The sequence below is a fragment of the Toxorhynchites rutilus genome, chromosome 2 (genome assembly GCF_029784135.1).
Source record: "Toxorhynchites rutilus septentrionalis strain SRP chromosome 2, ASM2978413v1, whole genome shotgun sequence".
Classification (NCBI taxonomy): domain Eukaryota; kingdom Metazoa; phylum Arthropoda; class Insecta; order Diptera; family Culicidae; genus Toxorhynchites; species Toxorhynchites rutilus.
The window spans coordinates 23,785,411-23,806,726 of record NC_073745.1 but is presented as its reverse complement, the minus strand read 5'-3'; the positions used below and the strand labels follow the sequence as shown (position 1 = coordinate 23,806,726).

At 37.5% G+C, this 21,316-nt stretch overlaps 2 protein-coding genes across 7 annotated transcripts in view; one reads left to right on the top strand and one right to left on the bottom strand.

Annotated features, from left to right (window-relative positions):
* The window catches only part of LOC129764786 (uncharacterized), a 1,146,248-nt gene that overhangs the window by 831,815 nt on the left and 293,117 nt on the right, over positions 1 to 21,316 (top strand). The gene's annotated exons all lie outside the window — the stretch shown is intronic.
* The window catches only part of LOC129764789 (fasciclin-3-like), a 64,987-nt gene that overhangs the window by 41,140 nt on the left and 2,531 nt on the right, over positions 1 to 21,316 (bottom strand). The window contains exon 2 of one of the 5 annotated variants that reach the window (XM_055764276.1): positions 1,569 to 1,838. The exons of 1 other annotated variant lie outside the window; for it this stretch is intronic. In XM_055764276.1, coding sequence (XP_055620251.1) covers positions 1,569 to 1,644 — 76 coding nt within the window. In that variant the 5' untranslated portion in view covers positions 1,645 to 1,838. Of the gene's footprint in view, positions 1 to 1,568; positions 5,556 to 21,316 lie in introns of those variants that run through there. 3 more of the 5 variants (XM_055764275.1, XM_055764277.1, XM_055764274.1) reach the window with 3 other exon arrangements.

The window sequence follows — 21,316 nt, the reverse complement described above, 5'->3', positions numbered from 1 at the left end:
AAACTCCTTTGAAAAAGTTTAAGATATTCGAACAAAAAATTCTTTTGCTTATGTTCTGTTTCATGTTTCTCTATGTATCTGTGCAGCTTATTTCAATCTCAATATTGTACGATCATTTGGTCGGGGTTCTGCCAAAACGAACTAAGCGTCTTTTTTTCAAAAGTGAGTTACTTACACTATTGGATGCAGAGAATAATAATCTATCGACTGTAAGATGACCATGTCATTCGGATAATTGACAACAGACTGTAAAAAACTAAATTGCATTCAACCAAAGCGAACCATAAACCAACAATATGGCATCGGACAATAGTGATCGTTTTCTCCAAGAAGGCAAATCCGAATCTTCAACAGATTTTTGTGCTTCGTACAGTTCCTGGAATCGAATGTCGTCGGAATCTGGTAAGACAGCCTACGGGCTGCAATAAAGCGTGGAAGCGCTGATCTGCATTTTTCAAAATTCCGTTCAACCACAGCGAACCAACTGTAATGCTTTCTTAAATCAATTTATTATCATTTATTAAGATATTATTTTGTCATAAACAGCAAAAGTAAGTTAATATACCATTCATGAAATAAGTCAAGAGCCGTTACAAAATACTAATGTGTTATGTGATGATATTATGTTAATAGTGAGCATGGACTTGGTTCGCTCTGGCTGCAAAGGAAACGAAGTTTTGCGTGTCTAGCAGAAACATAATTTTGTTTTTTTTTCATGTTTCTAAAGGTTCTTAATCAGAAATTGACGAATATTGTGTGCTTACAGCATGAAAGAGAGTATTATGTTTGACATCCTGTTTGTAACACGTGAGTGATAAAATGATAGATTTGATCAGACACAGTCAACTAGTGGGAGCCCAAACTTCAAATTGAAATTTCTCAAAATATTGTTTTTGTTGTTTGGTTCGTTTTGGCAGAACCTCGACCATTTGATCGTCAAAAAGATTTTTCGCGAATAATAAGCATCTAATTCAAACAAATAAATGACTTCTTGAACAAACATCGGGTCTTTGGGCCACCGTCCCGTGTAGCCCAGTTTTAGTACTCTGTGATTTCTTGTCGTTCTCGTGCAAAAAAGTTGATAAGTCAAATATCTGATCGACACAAGTGTTGCAGAAGTTTGATAACACACACATGTTTAATGTCTGTATCTCAAACCTTATCGAGCACCCCTCGCGAACGGTCGGGTTTTCCGAACGAGTTTATCCAGCAAGATAAACATACTGCAACAGGCGAGCTTCACATTCGCCCATTTGCGTCGTTGTATCGATCGAACACTTGAGTAAACTGTGAAAATTTCACCACTGACAGCCACAGAGTAAACAAATGAGCAACGACTTGTGGGTAAATTTTCGTGGTTTTGTTCTATTTTCGTCCAAAGAAACCACGATGAATGAAGCCGAACTGTGCTCCCACAAACAACCTTGAAAACCGCAGGTTTTTATCACCCCTGGCCTTATCGAGCGCTCAAGGCCGAAATCGTTATGCTTATTGCCCATCAAACAGCCAAAACAGACGCCCTTCGGATGTATGTTCACTTTCCCTTTCTATGGTTGGCATGTACTCACCAACACAGAGCACCACCGCTATCCAGACCGCTGCCGCCGATGACAATCCAAATGGTCGCAACCTACAGTCCATCATCACCGGTTCGTAATTTCTCCCACGCGTCAGTGACTAAGACGTTGATCCTCAGCAGACTTCCAGTAGACGCCGTCCCCCCGAAGTCTGTAGTTGTTTTTTTTTTGTCGTTTTCTGCGACCCGTCGAAACTGACAGATATGCTCTCGGCACTCGTCTCGAGCGACAATTAACGTAAACAAAACACTAACAGTGGCACTACAAATCGGTGTTTGTCGGTAATTTGCGTTGCATCACTAGCGCACCCACTCACTCCACACACAACACGTCACTTCGTCGCGGTGGCAAAACGACTGACTATCGGATACTTTGGTCTCTCTCTTCTTAGTAAATCGCAAACCGTCAAACTCTCTTTCTCTTCCGTTCGGTTTCGCTCTTATTTCTGGTTATGTGAAGGAATTCACTTCTGGGCTTCAAAGTCCACTGACACAATAAAGAGAGAGAGGAGCACGTGAGTGAATTCACTAAGCAGCGTTTCAAGTGTTCCTTCGAGTCTACTACCGGCGGATGATCAAACGATGAACTTATATATAGTTTATGCTATCAACTTGTCAGAGACACGTTCCGCGCGATGATCACTTGTATTATTGATTCTACTAATCGTTTCATAGATTTACGGACTGTTCAACAGGTCGTGTTGGGGCGATAATTACTGTCGTTTAATTCCAGTCGCGATGGGCGATCGATTTATACTGAGTGGCGCGAATGCAGCTGGCGAAGGTTTTGTTTGAAGTCATGTGCTGCAGTGAATAAATAGATAGCGCCTTCGTCATTGGGACCGTAGGAATTATCAATGGGCGCTATCTTGTTCAAATATGGACATTCCCATGAGAGGAATCACTAGCAGCAAATTTCAAAAAAATGTTTCACTAGCGTCACTAGAGAAGGGGGTGGTTCTTGGAAATGTAATCCCGTATGAGTCATGATTCAGAATCATGGGAAAATGTAGGAGAACACCGCTTCCATGATCATTACACCTAGGCAGTGGGCAACCACTTTCTTGCGGTTCTCCAAACCTTTCTTTGCCGCTCAAGACAATGTCCAGTTTGTTGCCAATGTCTCGGTTGAACGTGGATAAGCGCTTGGCAAACACATCATTCGGTGTGGTGCGTCTTCTTCGAAATAAGATATGATCTCTCGAACCCTCGCCGCTGGCCATACGAAAACAATTTGCTCAACTCAACCTCAAAACTCGATTCTACTTCAGTTTGATGTCAGAAGATCATTGCTGCGGTAAGATTGATGCAATAAAAGTTTGCACCCGCCAATTTACCTGTCAAGGTTTATTTTTTATAGCATTTCTCGGAGATGGTTCAATATTGGGAATAGTTTTTCAAACGTAGTTTATTATTGTTACGATGGATAATTTCGCAAAATTCTGTAGACATTCAATAAAAATTATATAACCATGAATGATCAAGGGACAGATGGGCTCGTTTGTATATTTTTTGTATAATGATGAAATTTTAAGAAAATAATTACCTAGCCAAATTCGCATGAGTATTATAAAATAGCCTTTACATTCAACCCTGAAGCTGATACATGGAAGTACCAGGGCCACACATTTTCAAAATAGCTTTCGTTGAGCGTTGACCGTTGTGCGGTGTTGAGCGGTTGAGCGAAGTTAAGCGTTGAACGGCGTTGAGCGTTCCGTTTCCGTTTCCGTTTCTTTTTCTTTTTTATACTGTATTTTAATGACTTTCAACACTTTTTGGCTGGTTTGTCACTTTCATTTTTGGAAAAATGTCGAGAGTGAGAATTGAACTCGCGATCTTTAGCGTGAAGGGTACGGTCCGTTCCCGTTTCCGTTTCCGCTTTCTATGATCTTTTACTATCGCCATCTCGCTCTAACACGATCTTAGTTTCTAACACTTTCTTTATTTAACTCCACTTCACTAACTCCATTTTCGGTCTTCTATGGCGTTTTTCAATGAATCGGAAGCCACTATCTCTTTTTCCAAAATGGCATTGGAATACGATGTTCGACTTCTACTGTTTAAGCCCTTCCATCCAATACCCATATCGTAGGGGTTTTATATGATTGCTGGTCATTTATAGCCAGTATCATTAAACCGGAAATCAAAACAAGATTATGTTCGTTTTTCGCTCGTCTGTTATTTTCACCCATTGCCCATATAATTGGGGTGTATGCCATTTCTGGCCAATCGGGATTAGATTCATAAAATATAGCTAGAGTTATACCATACATTCCATTGCCGAAGTCCATGTTACGAATATCATGGCGAAAATGAATATGCAAATGGAACCGAGGTATTCAAGAAAAAAAAATTGTTGCCAAATGTCTTAAAATTGCATTACTGGTCGAGATTTTTTTTTGTCAAAAAAAAAGTTTTTTTGGTTCTTGGTCGTTTTTCCGCCTGAAAATTAAATTTTTGTCAACAATTTTTATTTTTTTGAGATAACTGTAAATCTTGACGTGTCATGCACTTTTATGACATTTGGCATCATAATTTTTTTTATGAACCCCGATTTCCGGTGATTTTTCGGTATTCAAAAATCTCAAATTTTAACGTTTTTGTCACCAGTAAATGAAGTCCGAATGAGCTAATATTTTGCATGGAGTATATTATCGTGCAAATCAACATTTCGTAGCAAGTTCCGAATATAAAATCGAGATAACTACAGTAAAACCTGTTTTTGTGTGGTTTTTTATGTGCGAATTTTTTTTGTGCGGTGTATGAAAAGAAGCATATTTGATGAAGTTATCGTCCGTTTAGTTTTTTTTCGACATGTATTGCATTTGCATTTCATGCATTTCAGGGCGAAAAAAGAATATTCGCGTCTCAATTATCCACTTCTGAAATCATTCCCCTCCTCTCATCAAATGCTCTAAGTTTTTGCTTGACATGATTGACATGCAACTAAAAGCACAAAACAGCCACGCGCAACCGAAGAGGCAGAATGTCCCATCGCAAAGCAGGGAAACAAAAGGAAATTGAACGGTGAATGGCGTGGATTTGATTTATGTCCTTGGGGGAAACTTTTTTTATGCGGTCCCTATCTACCGCACAAAAAAAGTTTTTTTCAAAATGTGTACCGAACACGATTTTTAAAAGCTGCTGGTGAAGTTTTGCACGATTTTTTTATGCGACTTTTTTGTGCGGTCCCTATCCCCCGCACAAAAAAAGGTTCGCCTGTATTTTTATTGGCACTAAAACCCACACTTTTCGTTTCGTATACCGAAAAACAAAGTGCCAGAGTGCCGATTTTTGACAAAAAAAAAGTTCGGAATGACACTAGATCTCGACGTTTCATGTCATTTTATGACATTTGGCATAAAAAAAAAATTCGAAAACCCCTTGGGTGATTTTTTGATTTTCAAAAAACTCAAACTTTGACCGCTTTGCGCCACCTTCTCTTAGGTCCGATTGAGCTGAAATTTGGCATAGGGTGTTTTTTCGAGGTGGTGAACATTTTGTATAGGGTTACTTTTTGAAATTTTAGGGTCGTTTTTTCCCATACATTCATTGGCACCCTAATGCTCATTTTCCTATACATTTGTTCTGCATAATTGTATGTTCACCTGACCGTACTGTCAATAAGGTTCTACTTATTCATCAGTGGCTTACAATATTCATACATCACTTCGAATCAAATGCAGCGTTTGTTCTGATGACACAGTGAATAGGGGAAATATTGCAAATTAGGCTCCTCCCGTTGATAATTTATTTGGTATAGAGGGAATGATTCGCGATTTCTAGCACATAGTTTTAGTCCAGCAAACGCTCAGTCAACGGCTTTTTTCAATGGCATTTCCTCATGCATTTGTTCTCCAGATATTCGGATTTCAAATACGAAATTGGGAGAATCTGCAAAACCAAATAAAGGATTACATATTAGGGAGAAAGATCAACACATTTTTGTATAAACATAATGAATAATGATAAAATCTTTCGTTTAGAATGAATATTCTTTAATAGCGTATCAAGTTTCCTACAAGAAATCTTAAACAGATTTTTTTCTGATAAGGATTTTCTATCACAATGATGAGATTTTGGTGAAATGGGTCTTCAGAGATGATAATCTAAAATATTCACTACAATACATGTTGGATGGCTTTATGGATCAAATGCGTTTTGCTTCAATACAATAGCAATAATTATAATTTCTAGTTTGTTCAGTATATTTGAAGTGATTTGATTTTTTGCAGTATAAAAAAGCATTTGGACAAAGACGAGACTGCCCGTAGAACATCGAGCTAATCTCGCATGAAAGCATATTTAAACGAAGGATTGGGAAGCTATTCCAACTACTTGGAAGATGATCGAAATTATTTAATGCAACCTTTTCGGACCCGAGCTTCATATCTGACTATTTTGGAGTTGAAACGTGAACATAATTGTACAAAAAATTATTGGAGTGAATAAAATATCTTGCGACGAATGTTCTGAGAATAACAGCTCATCGCTGTCTTCAACACCTGGTGAACTAAGCAAAAGAGACGAAACTTTACACTCGAAGTCATAACACCTTTTTAGACTGTTTCAACGAAATGAGAAATAAAAATAATAGTTAGCATCGCGGTCAAAAAAATTTTTTCATTGCAAACGAAATCGACTGTTATGTGAAAACATTCCGAATCGATCGCAATCACGATCCTCACGATTCTAATTGACAATGTTCTAAATTACTTTTTACATTGATAAAACCGAATAACATTCAACACTTTAACATAGTAACAAAAATGGCAGAGAGATGGAGGGACACGAGCGAATACACGGCTTTCTGACTCCTTCGAACGATGTCACAACAAAGCGACTATCATTATAATTTTCTACTATTGGTCACCGGTTTTGTTTAAAACATTCGGTGAATAGATTTTATAACTCGCATACTAGTTATTATTTCAAATTAATAGAGTAGCCAAGCACTTAATCACACGTTCTAAAGCTACTTCTTCTACTTTTTCTTTCTTTCGAGGGGCTTGAGACTTTTCAGTTCATTCTCCTTGAAAACACGGGATCTGAATGTAATGTTCGTTCTACGGACAAACTGGAGAGAGGAAATATTGCAATTTAAGCTCCGCCCGATGGCATCTTGACACGATCTGAATGTAAAACCAGAATTTTTAATTTCCGTTAACCAGAGCGGTCAGCATCAATTTGAATGAAGGCGTGGTGCGATTTGATTCACAACATCAAATACAAGGAGGAACAAGGAAATATGATAGGGAGTGTTGGTTTTCATGCCGTTTCATACTGGCGCTTGTGCATTCTTTCACACTCACACATTGTTAGTATTTCTGCTTTCTTTCTAGATCGAAATAGTTATCATTGGGCGGTTGTAATGTTTTGTGGATCAGAAGTTTGTGGATGGAAGATTGGTAGTTATGGCACAAACATATACAGTAGTCGTTCGCAAGCTGGGTGCTCTTCAACTAGATTGCTCTTTAACCAATAATAGACGTCATATTCTTGTGCTATCAAAAGATGTGGGAGACATTCGAATACAATTTAATGTTCAAAATCAAAATTGAGATTATTCTCGCATGACAAAACGCATACCGAATCTCACGATATTAAATGCTGAGAAAATGCAATTAGAAACGTTACACTGTAAGGCTACTAAATACCTTTATGGTCAAATAGGAACATCAACAAGCAAACGGATTTTGATGATGTATATACTAATCAAACCGTAAATTCTCTAACATTTGTTTGATATGATTTACATTAAAAATCACGAATATGTAAATGGTTTAAAATGATGAAAATTGGAAGGATTCAGATTCTCATTATTCTGCCCATTTTTTTTTCTGTCGATAAGTAGTAAGTTAGCATCGCTGAGGCACACTATATTTCCGGAGACGAATGAAACGAAACATTCAAAGCTTCCATTAACCCGTTAATAAGGGAACAAGAAAAGAAAGAATGCACTATTTTCCTATACCACCCGATTCGACCGCTCTGAAATGGCTTCATCGGTGCATACAATGAGGGCATGCACAGCACATTCGGTTTTCATGCCGTCTGGTGGAACGTACTTGTGTATCAGATGGCCACATAGATGTTGATTTTATGCGTTGCCAATTGAAGATTGAAGTTGTTATAGTAGTTTTGTGTTTTATTGATCGGAAATGTAGGATTGGGATGGATGTGTACCAATATATTATCGCCTGTATGTTATCGTATATTGTGAAAATGTTCGCCACGAAAACTGTTGAACTGTTGCATCCAGGGTTGCTAACTATAATTTTCAAAAATCCGGAAGAATGAAAACTAAAATTCAGGAAGAAATTAGAATACATCGTATTGGGTTGCTCGGAAAGTTCGGGTCAATTTTTGAGAAAACATATTTTGTAATAGGCAGACTTTTTCCAATTTAATATGCCCATTATCGTAACATCTTTCGCACAGCTCAGAACATGTTTGCTTTCTCGTCTCGAAAACTTTTCAAGCTATTTTTTATGCTGTTCATACAGTGAAAGTCTTTCCTCTTGAGGAAATTTCGCAATGACCTGAACCTGTGATAATTTTAAGGTGCAATATCCGGTTTGCATTTCCCAGCCAAAGTCAATAATGATTCGCGTGTTGTTAGAAAAACGTGAAGTTTGGTGTTTCGCTGGTTGTACAAAACGCCTACCTCAAGTTTGTTCTGGACCACTATCTTAATTTGTGCAATTGCGAGCAGTATTTTAGGGAATGTATCGACTAGTTATTTGGTAGAGAACAAATTTTGGATGACAACGGCATTGGGCTTAATGTCCTGTCACTTGGAATCGAAAATCATGACAGATTTTCGGATGGAATGAACAAATTTTTTAAAACAATTATGAATTATGTGTAACAGAGCAACATGTTTTATTCGCGAATTGTGGAAAGTATTAGAGAAAGACTGTGTCTGATAATGATTTTAAATTATAATGATTAGTTTTTGTGGAAATATCAAGAAATGTACAGAAGAATGTTCAAGTTAAAGTCAGTACTACGTATGCAAGCATTTAAACCGAAACCCCAATTTGTTTGCAATTTGCGAATCAAGGCCAATTGCATAATATCACTGTCGGTTCTCACTCTAAAAGATATTTTTGTATAAAAAGAAAATAGTCAGAAAATCGACTGGAATGTAGTCATATATCGTAAAACATCCGAAAACAGACAATTTTCTTCCATATTTCCTTAGTCTGTAACTGTCAACGTCAGTCCTTAGGGGCCGACACGCGGCTCATCGCGTTAATCCTTCGAATACGGGGGAGCGATAGCGCTCTTTTTGCTTGATGTTAATATTTTTGACTTGGCATTTCTTAACGTAGAATTTCGTCTTTCGGGGACATTTGTGAAAAAGGTCATCACACACTTTGTGCAGCAAACGATAATTGCGAATGAAATTGTGTAAATATAATATTTTCATTATTGAAAAAAAATATATATATATACACATAAGAAGATAATGGTTATAAATTTTATAAAACCCACTTTTCATGTGTGTTTTTTCATCAATACAACTTTTGTGACCTTATCAGTTATCTGCGTTCTTAAGTATTGTTTTCAAATATACCCGCATTTTTGGCATATGCTCCGCACTCAAACGGTTAAATCTCTACATTTTCCCCTCATACTTCATTTCTATTAACGTGACACACGCGTGTTAATATATGCATTTAAGTCGCCTAGTGATACTTATTAACATTTCAGCACTAGCCTTTGTTATGATTGCGTACTAAGCATCACGAGTGTGATCCACATTCGAAGCGGAATGAAATTGTCTTAATTGTTGACAATTTCATAGAACTTATAGAATCGATGAAACTCAGCTCCATAGCTTCAATTATCCGGCTCTCAGCTATTTCAAAGCAGAAAACTTTACTGAGCAATGCAAACTGATAGATATTTACAGTGACACAAAAGAATCCGCGATTAGATGTTGATCCCCTGCTCAATTGTCATACTGGGGAACATTGTTGTGCCGGTTTGTGGCTTTGGTATTGAAGCTTCCGCTTTTATGGCAATTATATATAATTTATATACAGTCAAAGCTTTCTATAACGACAACCTTTATAGCGACAAATCTCTCTAAAACGACATGTTTGAAGGTCCCTTCAAAATCGCATAGAAATACTTTTCTTTATTGCGACATTTCTCTATAACGACCTTCCCTATAACGACAAATTATCGCTTCTATTTACTAAAACCAAACATCCTCTATTGCGACAATTTTCAATTTCACTCCACTCATAGTGTGTGGGTGTGTGTCAATGTTAGTGCCTACGAACGTAAATAGTCTATGTTGTGTATTGTGGTTTAATCAACTGTGAACATTTGTTCACGCCCAACTGATTTAAATTTTCGGATACTTACAGAAACAGAAATTCAAGCCATAAAAGCTTATTAAAACAAATTAATCGAAGCATTGTTGTACAAGAATCCCGCCCTAGAGTGAAAGAATAAATTGCATTTTCAATACATTTAAAAATGAATGTATTGTTTACGCAGTTGTTTTATGAATAAAGCTTTTAATATCGAAATCAGGCAATAACTTGAAAAATCGTTTGTTTCACTTCGAAAACATTCACTGCCCAAAATGAGTTGAAATACACGAAAATCTTTAACGCTAAAAATAAATTGGACATAATTCAAAAGTTCAAAAAGGGTACTAAAAAGGTAACATTGTCTAATGAATTCAATGTGCCGCACAATGCGAATTTATTCATTATCAAAAATATGGACTAGAGTCGTGAAAAGGGTAAGAATAATGGCTTCAATGATGTTCAATTGGTATATTTTGTTCGGCGATGAGATAAAAAAAATCAATAATTTATTAAATCAGGGACTGATGGAGCATTCAACAATGAAACTATGTGTCCACCCTCTCAAAACTAGCAAGCAGGTGCTTTCCAGATTATCTATGCTGGTTTTTACCAAAAAAAAATCAATTACAAATTACCGGACAAATGAGCTTAATTTCATATTCATTGTTTAATGTTTTTAGTTCCAAGATGGTTAGACATCAATTACTTTTGTTTCTGATATGATTTGATTGTTTTGAGTGAGCTTGGGCGTTTCTCTCCTTATAGCGACATTCGAGCTCCCTATAACGACAATCTTTTATAGCGACAATTCTCTATAACGATGGTCCCTTGCGATGTCGCTATAGAGAGCTTTCACTGTAAATTACATTAGACTGTGCTATTCGAGGATTCCTAATTGTATCTCCCCGATCGAGAGGTAGGATGTTTTTTGAAATCACTCACTGCAATTGAACAGTGGGAGCGAGGGAGTTCAAAAATAAAGATAATGAATCAACAAACTTATGGATTTAGGTACACAGTTTGTATTTACACAATGCAGCGGAAACTAACGAGATGTTGGTTTTGTGTCATAGAACGAAACATTCAAACAAAAAAAAAAGCCTGATTAGAATGTATTCACAACTGAAGTGTTATCCAGTTTAGTGTAAAAATGTTCTCACTAATTTCACTTAGAAATAGAATAACGCTTTGTAGTGTATTTTTTTAGTTAAAACGTTTTGATGATAGGCATAGCCCAAATCATAAGAAATTATCAATGAGCTTTTCAATACTCTCCATATAAACATATTTTTCCCAGCGTCAAAATGGTTAACGAAATTCCGTTATTTATGATTTCATCCCACATTTAACAAAATACTCAAGATTGAAACCAACCGGAGTCTACCTGTTTACTCATTTTTTTAATTGGAACCGATGTTGAATTGGTGGATTTTTTCTTGTTCTCAGACAGTCACATTTCCGTGTGATCATGCACTATCAGCGATCGGGTAGGCACGGTTTTAAATATTCCCAGCGCAGCATGATGATGACTGTATCATTGACGGCAATACCAACTGCAACCTGGGAACCTGATTTATGTATTTATAGTCACAATAATCGATGGTCGAGAAGATGATACTATTCGCAGTTTCGCAAGTTGTTCATTCGATTGCGAGAGGATTCTTAACGAAATACGAAAGGGCACGATCCGCGCTAGTAATGAGAAGCTGATTCCTCGTAAATATGCGGAATATAATACTTGCTCATTAAAAGAAAATCATTGATGTCGCCTTGATGGTTCACATTTTATCTTTGAACGGTGAACGAAGAATTGGCTTTTCATCGATGTGTGTTTTGAATTGGAAGGCACCCCGACGCACGATATATGCACGTATGATAAGTCTCAGACTTAACAATACTGCTTTACAACGTTTAATTAGCAAACCTGCAACATCTTCCGTGGGACCAGAGCTGGTAACACAATCAGTGTTAGAGAAGAACGGTAATCTGTGGTTCACCCACAGTGTACATAGCGTGCTGTTACGTTCATTCATTTATAGCTCATATCAATTGTAATTTTACTTCTATTGTCACAAATTTCACTTTCACGATTGTCAGTACTGTTGCAGTTTTGATGCAATTAATATTTGACAACGACAAAAATAATCAAGTAATGGAGTATAATGTTAAATTGATTTAAAATAAAGACAAATTCATGTCGACAGATATCTAGATTCGTACTATACCATGACACGAATAATTAGTTGTGCTATGATGCCATTTTTGGGGTTTTATTGACTCGCTCAATTTTCCGCTGAGAATAAAGTCAAAGTGATGGAGAATGTTTGCATTGGCCAAAACAAGTGCAATTACGGACTGTTTGTGTATAATAACATCCATAAAGATATGTTACCTAACACAGAGTGTCGTATGGTGGAGTAAAAGGGGTTTTCAATAAAACTTCGACAAAATCACGTTGATGGATATCAAATGGGACTATCCGTGTACCGCTGAAATATTCCGTAGCAATTGGCATCAATCTACTTCCTCTATTGCATCTATTGTATTGTCTTTTGTTAGGATTATCATAATAAAAAGATTCCATACACAACGTAGAACGTAATTGGAAGGTACTGAATAAGGTCGTCTGCTGCTGCTTCGCCAGATTCACCAGTTATTTGGACACTCCACTGCCGATGCACGTGTCGTGTCACTGCTGGACCGTCCAGAGCTAGACATCCCCGGAACGTTGCCCGTTGCCCGTCCCGTTGAACCACCCGGTGAGCCCCCGTTACCCAACATTTGGTGCCGTGACCAGGATTCCGGCGTCTGGTGTCTCATCTTCATTATTGAAAGATCAACTCTAACCTCACTTTGCCGCCCGATCATCCGTATTGGAAGCTCCGAATCATTACTGTTACCCTTGTTGCTGGTTCCGGATTATTAAATACAATGCCCCAAGTCTAGAGATATCAGGTGAGTACCTCTCCAATTAATTTACGTCATCATAGTGGTGCTTCCTGGATCTTTTCAACATATTTTAGTGCTGCTGTCAACACTGTGCTCCGGAGATGGCCGACGAGAAGAAGCTCAAGAGCAAGGAATCGCGAAGAAACAATGAATCACCCAGCAAGACCAGTTCCTCGCCGCATACGTCCCCGAAAAGCAGCATGAAGTCCAACATCGTCTAGACCGGCTGGAGCAAGTTTGGGAAGTATTCGAAAAACTACAGGGCGAAATTGAAGACCTCGATGTAGCGGAAGCTTCTGCGGAGAAGCATATGAAGTTGAGAGCGATGGTAGAAGAGGTCTATTTTCGTGTGAAAGCCGGATTGATCACGAAACTCCCGCCCCCGGTAGTTACTGTCGCTGCCGGACCCCCTACTTCAAACTCCACCTCAACTGCTGCTGTTTCCGCCATCGCAGGTGTGATACTCCCGACGATATCGCTGGCCGAGTTTGATGAAGACTTTAACCATTGGCTGACTTTTCACGACACGTTCTTGTCTATGATTCATTCGTTGACGGAAATTTCTCAGGTGCAGAAGTTCCACTATCTGCGGGCTGCCCTGAAAGGAGAAGCAGCCAACTTGATGCAGTCCATCAACAAAACAGCACAGAACTATTCCGTTGCCTGGGATACGTTGGTCAACCGCTACGCCAACAAAGCTATTCTGCGTAAGAAGCACATTCGAACCCTGTAAAAACACCCGAAGATTCCGAGCAACAATCTAGAAGCCCTTCATCGCATCATAGACGAGTTTCAGCGCCACACTAAAGTGCTGGCACAATTGGACGAACCAGTCGCCCAGTTCAGCTCTATCCTCATCGAATTGCTCGAGGACAAATTAGATGACGCGTCGCTCACTGCGTGGGAGGAATCGATCGCAGCTGAGCATCATCCTACGTATTCACAGATGATCGCATTTCTGCAGAAGCGAGCTCGCATCTTTGAAACGATTTCCGTGAACCGACCGCAGCATGCCAACTTCAAGCCTCAGCCATCACTCCAGAAGAGGTCTAACCAGCTCCGATTCAGCGTCAATGCCGCGATTGAAACCCCGGCAAAAACGTTCCCGACTTGTCCTGCATGCAAGAGGCACAAGCATTCCATCTTCGACTGTTCTGTTTTCAACGGTCTCGACACGAAAGGCCGTCTGAAAGTGGTCGCCGAGAAGAAGCTCTGCAATAATTGCTTCCGCAGTGATCATTTCTCACGCAATTGCCGCACCAAGTTCTCCTGCAAGCACTGTTCGAGAAGACACCATTCGATGATCCATCCCGGACCGTACGCAGGGGACAATGCCCAACGCGAAGTTAGTCCATTCAACATTCATCGTCCAACACTAGAGTGCTTCTAACAACCGTAGTGCTGATTGTAGTGGATGTTTACGGCCAAGAACACGTCGCCCGTGCCCTTCTCGATACCGGTTCGCAACCAAACGCTATTAGCGAGCGCTTGTGTCAACTGCTTCATCTTTCTCGAATCCTCTAATCCTGAATGTCCGGATATTGACCCCATCGAAAAGTTGTGGGAGATTATCAATCCACTAGACTTGGACATCGATTCCACAAAACTTGACTTACGACCTGTTCAATTGACAGTTGTTAACAACGTCACATGCATATTGAATACATAGACTGGATATGCCTTGAAAATTCCCAGCAATAATCGAAAAGAGAGGATTCACAACAAAATATAGAAATCTAAACACACATTATGCGTAATTGCAAATATTTTGTACAGGACGACAATAAGTTTCTTCCTCGATTTTTGAGAATTAATTCAATTCCAATTCATCAATTGGAATACATAAACATTTTGTTTTATGTTTGTTTTATACTGTTTCTGAACATTCACATCTTTGATTGATGGATCATTATCGGCTAATACACAATTTATGGTTGTGCATATTTGGTTGCAAATGTTTTGTCCCATACTGTGTGCACCATCAATGTCAACGTTGACATCGAAAAAAAGACCAAGAGAATAGCTATCGATGTGTTGACGTAGTATTTGTATGTGTTTGGAACTTAACACTCCTATACTCGCGCATAGGTCTGAGAGACCGAGAAAACAATAATTCGATCATTTCTCAGAAAATATCAACACTACGACTTTGCGATTCTCTCTAGCTTCGTCATTCGTTGTTCGTCATCGTTTAACGTATCGTACGAGTAGGTACGAAAGGGACGTGTATCAATTTTTTACCACTTTTGGTCTGAGACACCGACGCGAGTATAGGAGTAACTTTTTTGGACAAGTGACTTTTCCTATTTTAGAATATTGTTCAATGAAATGTATCAATTAATGTCAGTGGCGTGGAATATTTATTAAATATAATGCATAATATCATTTTCGGACTATTGTTATTTGATTTTAGTTCTTTTTGCCACCGGATTGAACGGATTCATATATTATTCGTCGATATATTCGTCGATAGATCCATACGTGCAAAAGTAAAATACAAATGTTTGCCATTCGTATAGTTGTTCACTAAATACAATGGTCATACATATACACACTTGTGAAAGAATTGCACTTGCGGAAGAATTGTAAACTGTAAACTATAAACTAAACGGTGGTTAATGGTTATTTTCTGCAGTTAGTTACAGCTTCGAGTTTTTCTTTTCTATAATATATGAGCTGAACAACATCGGCGATAAAACAAGTCGCAGGAAGTTCCTAGAAATCCTTTTATATCATCTTTTTATGCCTCATTAAAAAAACAGGAATTAGGTTTTTGTTGACCAAGAAGACAGAAACAAAGAATATTAGAAGTATGAAAACTTGAAATTCCAGAACCTTTATCATCTGGTTACTTTCTAGAACAGTGATTTTCAACCGGTGAGGTATTCCCCCCTAGTGAGGGAATTGGTCATCAAAAGGGGGAAAATGTGCAAGGGAATATTGCATATTTACTTCGCATTGCAGATTACAATGAGTAGCAAAAATTGTTACAAAACCTTCTTGGATACGCTAAAGTATGCGATCCTCGGCAAACATTTCCAAATCAGAAATGTAATGTTCAATTGGACCACTTCACAATGTTTGAAAGACTTTCGTCAGTGAATGATGATGGAAGAGACGACGAAACAGTACAGAAAACCATTGAAAATGAAATTGTACAGCATTTGTCAAGATTTTTTACAACAAGGTCAACTTGAAACATATTTTCCATATATCAAAGCACATGATTTGGACATGGTTTGAAATCCCATTCGACAGGCAGTGACGAAAGTTTCGGAGCGATTTCAGAACAAACTCATCGATCTACAAACGATCAATTTGACCCGGCAAACTTTGTCCCGCCCAAAATTTATTTTTCGTTATCACATTCACGTTTTCTTACTAAGCGCTAATTTTCCCCTTTAAAATTACCTTTTACTATAAAATTCCTAGTACTTATACCAAATCTTGTCATCATAATATCAGATTATTTTCAGACACAATTCTCGTTCAAGATTTTTCAACCACTTGCAAATATCTTGTTTCTCCGTTACATGGTTTCGTTTGCTTGATTAATTCTCGAGTAATGCAGAAATTTGTGTTTCATTTGTATGGCAGCCCACGATTTGAGAGGGGGAGGAGTGTCTAACCACCATAGAAACATTTATTGCATCCTGAAACCTCCACATGCCAAATTTGGTTTCGTTTGCTTGATTAATCCTCGAGAAATGTAGAAATTTGTGTTTCATTTGTATGGCAGCTAATGAAATCTAAATCGATAAATACGTTTTTATGTTATTTCATAGCTCTTTGTACTTTCATGAATTATATTCAGTTGCTTAATTTCAATTAATAACAGGAAAAAAGTCGAATTTCGTTATTTGTGTTGGAGTATCAATAATTACTATGTTTTGAGGAGGTTGAATTAGATGACTATTAAAACTGAATGAAGATGAAGAAAACATATTTTCTGGAGATTTTTCAACTTTCGGTCAGAGACACTGTGCGCGAGTATACGTGTTATGATTTTGCACACGAATACAGGAGGGTTAAATTGCAACAGCCAGAGTTGCCAAAATTATTTTCAGAAAAACTGGAAGATTGATCTTGAAAAAACTGGAAGAAAACTGGATCCTGTAAAATCGTTTTATTTTAAGAAGTTCGGCTTCGATTCATCTAGAATGAGTTTTTTTTACCTATTCCTTTAGAAGTATAATTTCCTTCGTAACTTCGTGGAGTATTTATATGTAGTTCATAAATAGCGAAATAAACCATTAATTAAAATGTTTAAGCACAGTGGCGTAGCGTGAGCGGCTGACACCCGGGGCAGATTTCTAGGGTGTCACCCCTCCAATAAAACTTTGTTATTAGTTCTTTATTTTCGTTTTCAAATACAAAATCACTTTTATAGAAACAAGAAACATATTTATTATAATACTAGCTAACCCGGCAAACTTCGTCCCGCCCCTTTACTTGATAAATTCTCGAGTAATGCAGAAATTTGTGTTTTATTTGTATGGCAGCCACCCCTAAGAGAGGCGGGAGGGGTATCTAACCACCATAGAAACATTCATTGCACCCTAAAGTTCCCATATGCCTAATTCGGTTTAATTTGCTTGATTAATTCTCGGGTAATGCAAAAATTTGTGTTTCATTTGTACGGCAGCCCCCTCTAAGAGAGGGGGAAGGAATATCTTAACACCATAGAAACATTTATTGCATCCTAAAACCTCCACATGCCAAATTTGGTTTCATTTGCTTGATTAATTCTCGAGTAATGCAGAAATTTGTGTTTCATTTGTATGGCAGCCCCCCCTTTGAGTGGGGGAAGGACTGTCTAACCATCATAGAAACATTTATTGCACCCTAAAACTTTCACATGCCAACTTTGGTTTCGTTTGCTTGGTTAATTTCCGAGTAATGCAGAAATTTGTGTTTCATTTGTATGGCAGCCCCCCCCTTAGAGAGGGGAGAGGGGTCTCAAAATATCACGAAAACCTTCCCCGGCCCCAAAAACCCCTACATACCAATTTTCATGTCGATCGGTTCAGTAGTTTCCGAGTCTATAAGAATCAGACAGACAGACAGACATCACTCCATTTTTATATATATAGATAGATAGATAGATTTGATTGGACAACAAGAATTCACAAAATTTTCACGAGTTGATCCTATGATTTATTTTAGGATGTCAAAATGAGACTATTTTATAGTTGAATTTCAAACAATCGTCTTGTTTTCAAATAAACATCTTTGGAAGTTGAGACCGACGCTGATATTGTACAAGCGCTTCCCGTTAATTGTGCTTTCGCTCTCTTGTTGGCGACTCAATGTTTGCGATAATCTTTTGAACAATACACCTGTGTGGCTCAGAAGCATATAGATTTACGGATTTTCATTTCGTCGAATGGCGGAAGCAACATTACTTGGCTTGTATATCCATATCAATTCAAATCAACGGATCACATTGACTCTATGGTCTTTTGAGCTATACAATGATTGGGAGGACCTATAACATCTGATGTTTGTATAAACTCGAAGCCAGCATAGCACTCGGGATCTATGAACCATTTTAGGTAAGATTTCTTGTTATAAACATTGCACCAGTCGTTGTTGAAATGGAAGATCATTTGGTCTGAACTTCAAAATGTTTCGGAGGACTTAGAAAGAACATATAATCTATAAATATAAAAATGGATTTTTGACATTCTGATTCTTATGGACTAGAAAATTACTGAACCGATCGACGCAAACATTTGTATGTTGGAGTTTCTGGGACCGGGGAAGGTTCTTATGATAGCTCGAGTGCCATACGAATGAAACACAAATTTCTGCATGACTACAGAACTAAATAAGCAAATGGAACCAAATTTGGCATATGGAGGTTTTATGGGGCAATAAATGTTATTATGGTGGTTCGACACCCTTAACCCCTATCTGAGGGGAAGGGGCTGCCATACAAATGAAAAACAAACTTCTGCATAACTCGAAAACTAATCAAGTAAATGGAGCCAAATTTGGGATGTTACGGTTTTTGGGTACCGGAAATGTTTCTATGATGGTGTGATACCTCTCTCTGCCATCTAGAGAGGGGAGGAGAGGGGATTCCATAACAATATTACATATATTCCAACCAAACATGACAATTCAAAATTTTCGGAAAACTTAGGAAAAATGGGAATGTTTTACAATTACATAGTGACAAGCGTTTTTAGTCCATTTGATGTTTGCGCTAACGAAATTGGTCTTTGTTCGAAAGTGGAAATGGATTTTAATGTGATAAAATGGATCAACGAATGTGTTGATATAAGCAAAACTCGAGAAAGGAAGTGTCCGATTTAGGGCTGCCTTTATTCTATCGTATTTTCTGTGTCAAACATTTATTCCATGTAACGGATGAACATGTTATTTACAACTAATTGAAGAATCATGAACGAGAATTGTGTCTGAAAATAATCTGATATTCTAAAGACGAGTTTTAATAGAAAGTACTAGATTTTATTGTAAGAGGGTATTTTGAAGAGTCGATCAGGAGATCAATCAATGAACAGTTTTGCGATGGGCCCATGAACGTAAGAAGACGTAAGATAACGTGAATGTTTGAAGGTATTGATAAAAAAATGGGCGGAAAGAAGTTTGCCGGGTCAGCTAGTACGTAATAAGCTTAAACGTTTCTATCAACGAAATTTATGCTCTCTAATCGCTCTACAATTATTTTTTGACACTCTACTCCTTTTTTTTTAATTTCGTAGCAATATAATTTTGAACAATCTCTGGAGAATCTTCAACTAGAATCTACCAAAATCACGATTTTTACTCCACTGTACTCCAAATAGTCAATTACGTTGAAATATTTCATTTTCGCTTGAAATAAGTCATATTTGAAAAATACAAAAAAAAGTTTTTAACTGTATATAATCGAGTTCAAAATTGTATATAATCGAGTCCTACCTGTACTTCAAAAATTTCGAGGTATTCTAAAATAATTTTCGAAGTAATTGAGGGAACTGTTTTCAGATTTATTGGTGACATTTTTCGATAGCACCTTAACCCTTTGCGGTCGTTTGTCTGCTTTCAGCCACCACAGCAAGGAAGTATACTAATCTTGTACTTTATCCAACAGTATATCAGTTCATACTTTTCCTAAAAGAATTTTGATGTCTAGTGAATCTGTTCACGAATCTAAGTGGTACTCTTATGAAAACAATACATTAAAACACATTGTTTAGTAAATACTTATCTAAAGTTTACATAAACATAAATCAATCTTGTTCATCTTTCATATTTTCACAAGTTATAAATCAACTCTTTTCCAAATAAAAATAATTCCGACCGCGAAATGTCTTAAAGAAGTCCGATTGAGCTCATATTTTGCATAGGGTAGGTAATCGTGGTTTTCTATACATAAATCATATTAGATCGTAAATGAGGACATATTACATAATATCGAAAATTTGATTCATCAAGATCCGCGATGAAATATATGTAGGGGATATGGGGGTAAGACGGACATGTTAAGGAAAACTTCAATTGTATCTTTGGAAACTCATGTTATCCAAAACTTAAAAGCAGTAAGAAACAGTTCAATATACTGGTTTTCGAAATAATTAGCCAAATGTTTTATACAAATCTAATTTTTCATGTTTTTTAATGAAATTAAAACAAGCCGAAAAGTAGAACATTTTTATCGATGCGGGTATAATGGACATGAAGCGCAGGGGTAGTGGGGGCAAAGTGGTCACCTACTTGTTTGGTGACCACTTTTGGTTTGTAACTTTTGACTATAGATGCCTCATTCATAGTCACCTTATGTTTGAAGAATTTGATGGCTTTTGAGTCACCCTGTACTACAGTAGAGCTGTCGCATGTCAAAATACAAATAAAAACAAAAATTACTCTCTCGATAGCCATTCGGCCGTAGTTCTGTGCGCATGTTATCTGAGGAATTTCTAATGAAACTCAGTTTATTCAATCTGATATATTGGACAAATCATCAGTTTGGACGACTGTTCACTTATTTCAGGAGAGGTGAACAGATATTTTGTTTAATCCCAGCGATTAATTAGCATAGAAATTATTTTCATGTTTGGGGGCAAAGTGGTCAGAGGTGAATAACAACTTACAATGTTCTGTTTACTAAAGCTGATATACCTCATCACATTCTGCTCTTGAAGAAGATCCTTTTGTGGCTTTGGATAAATATGCCACTCCAACTAAACGCAGCCCTATTATGCGGAACGTTATGTGTTTCTTACTACGTTTTTGTATGCATGAGAAAATTTAAATTGAGACTCTAGGTGAATAGGCCAAGCTTATTTCATACATGACCTACTATAACAAATATGATTTGAACAAATTTGGACGAAAAAACGCATAAATCATAAGCATAAGCTTGATATGTGCGGGCGACCACTTTACCTTCAAGCAAAAAAAAAAGTTCGATTTTTCACCTTTTTTTTCTGATGAAAAGTGTACTATT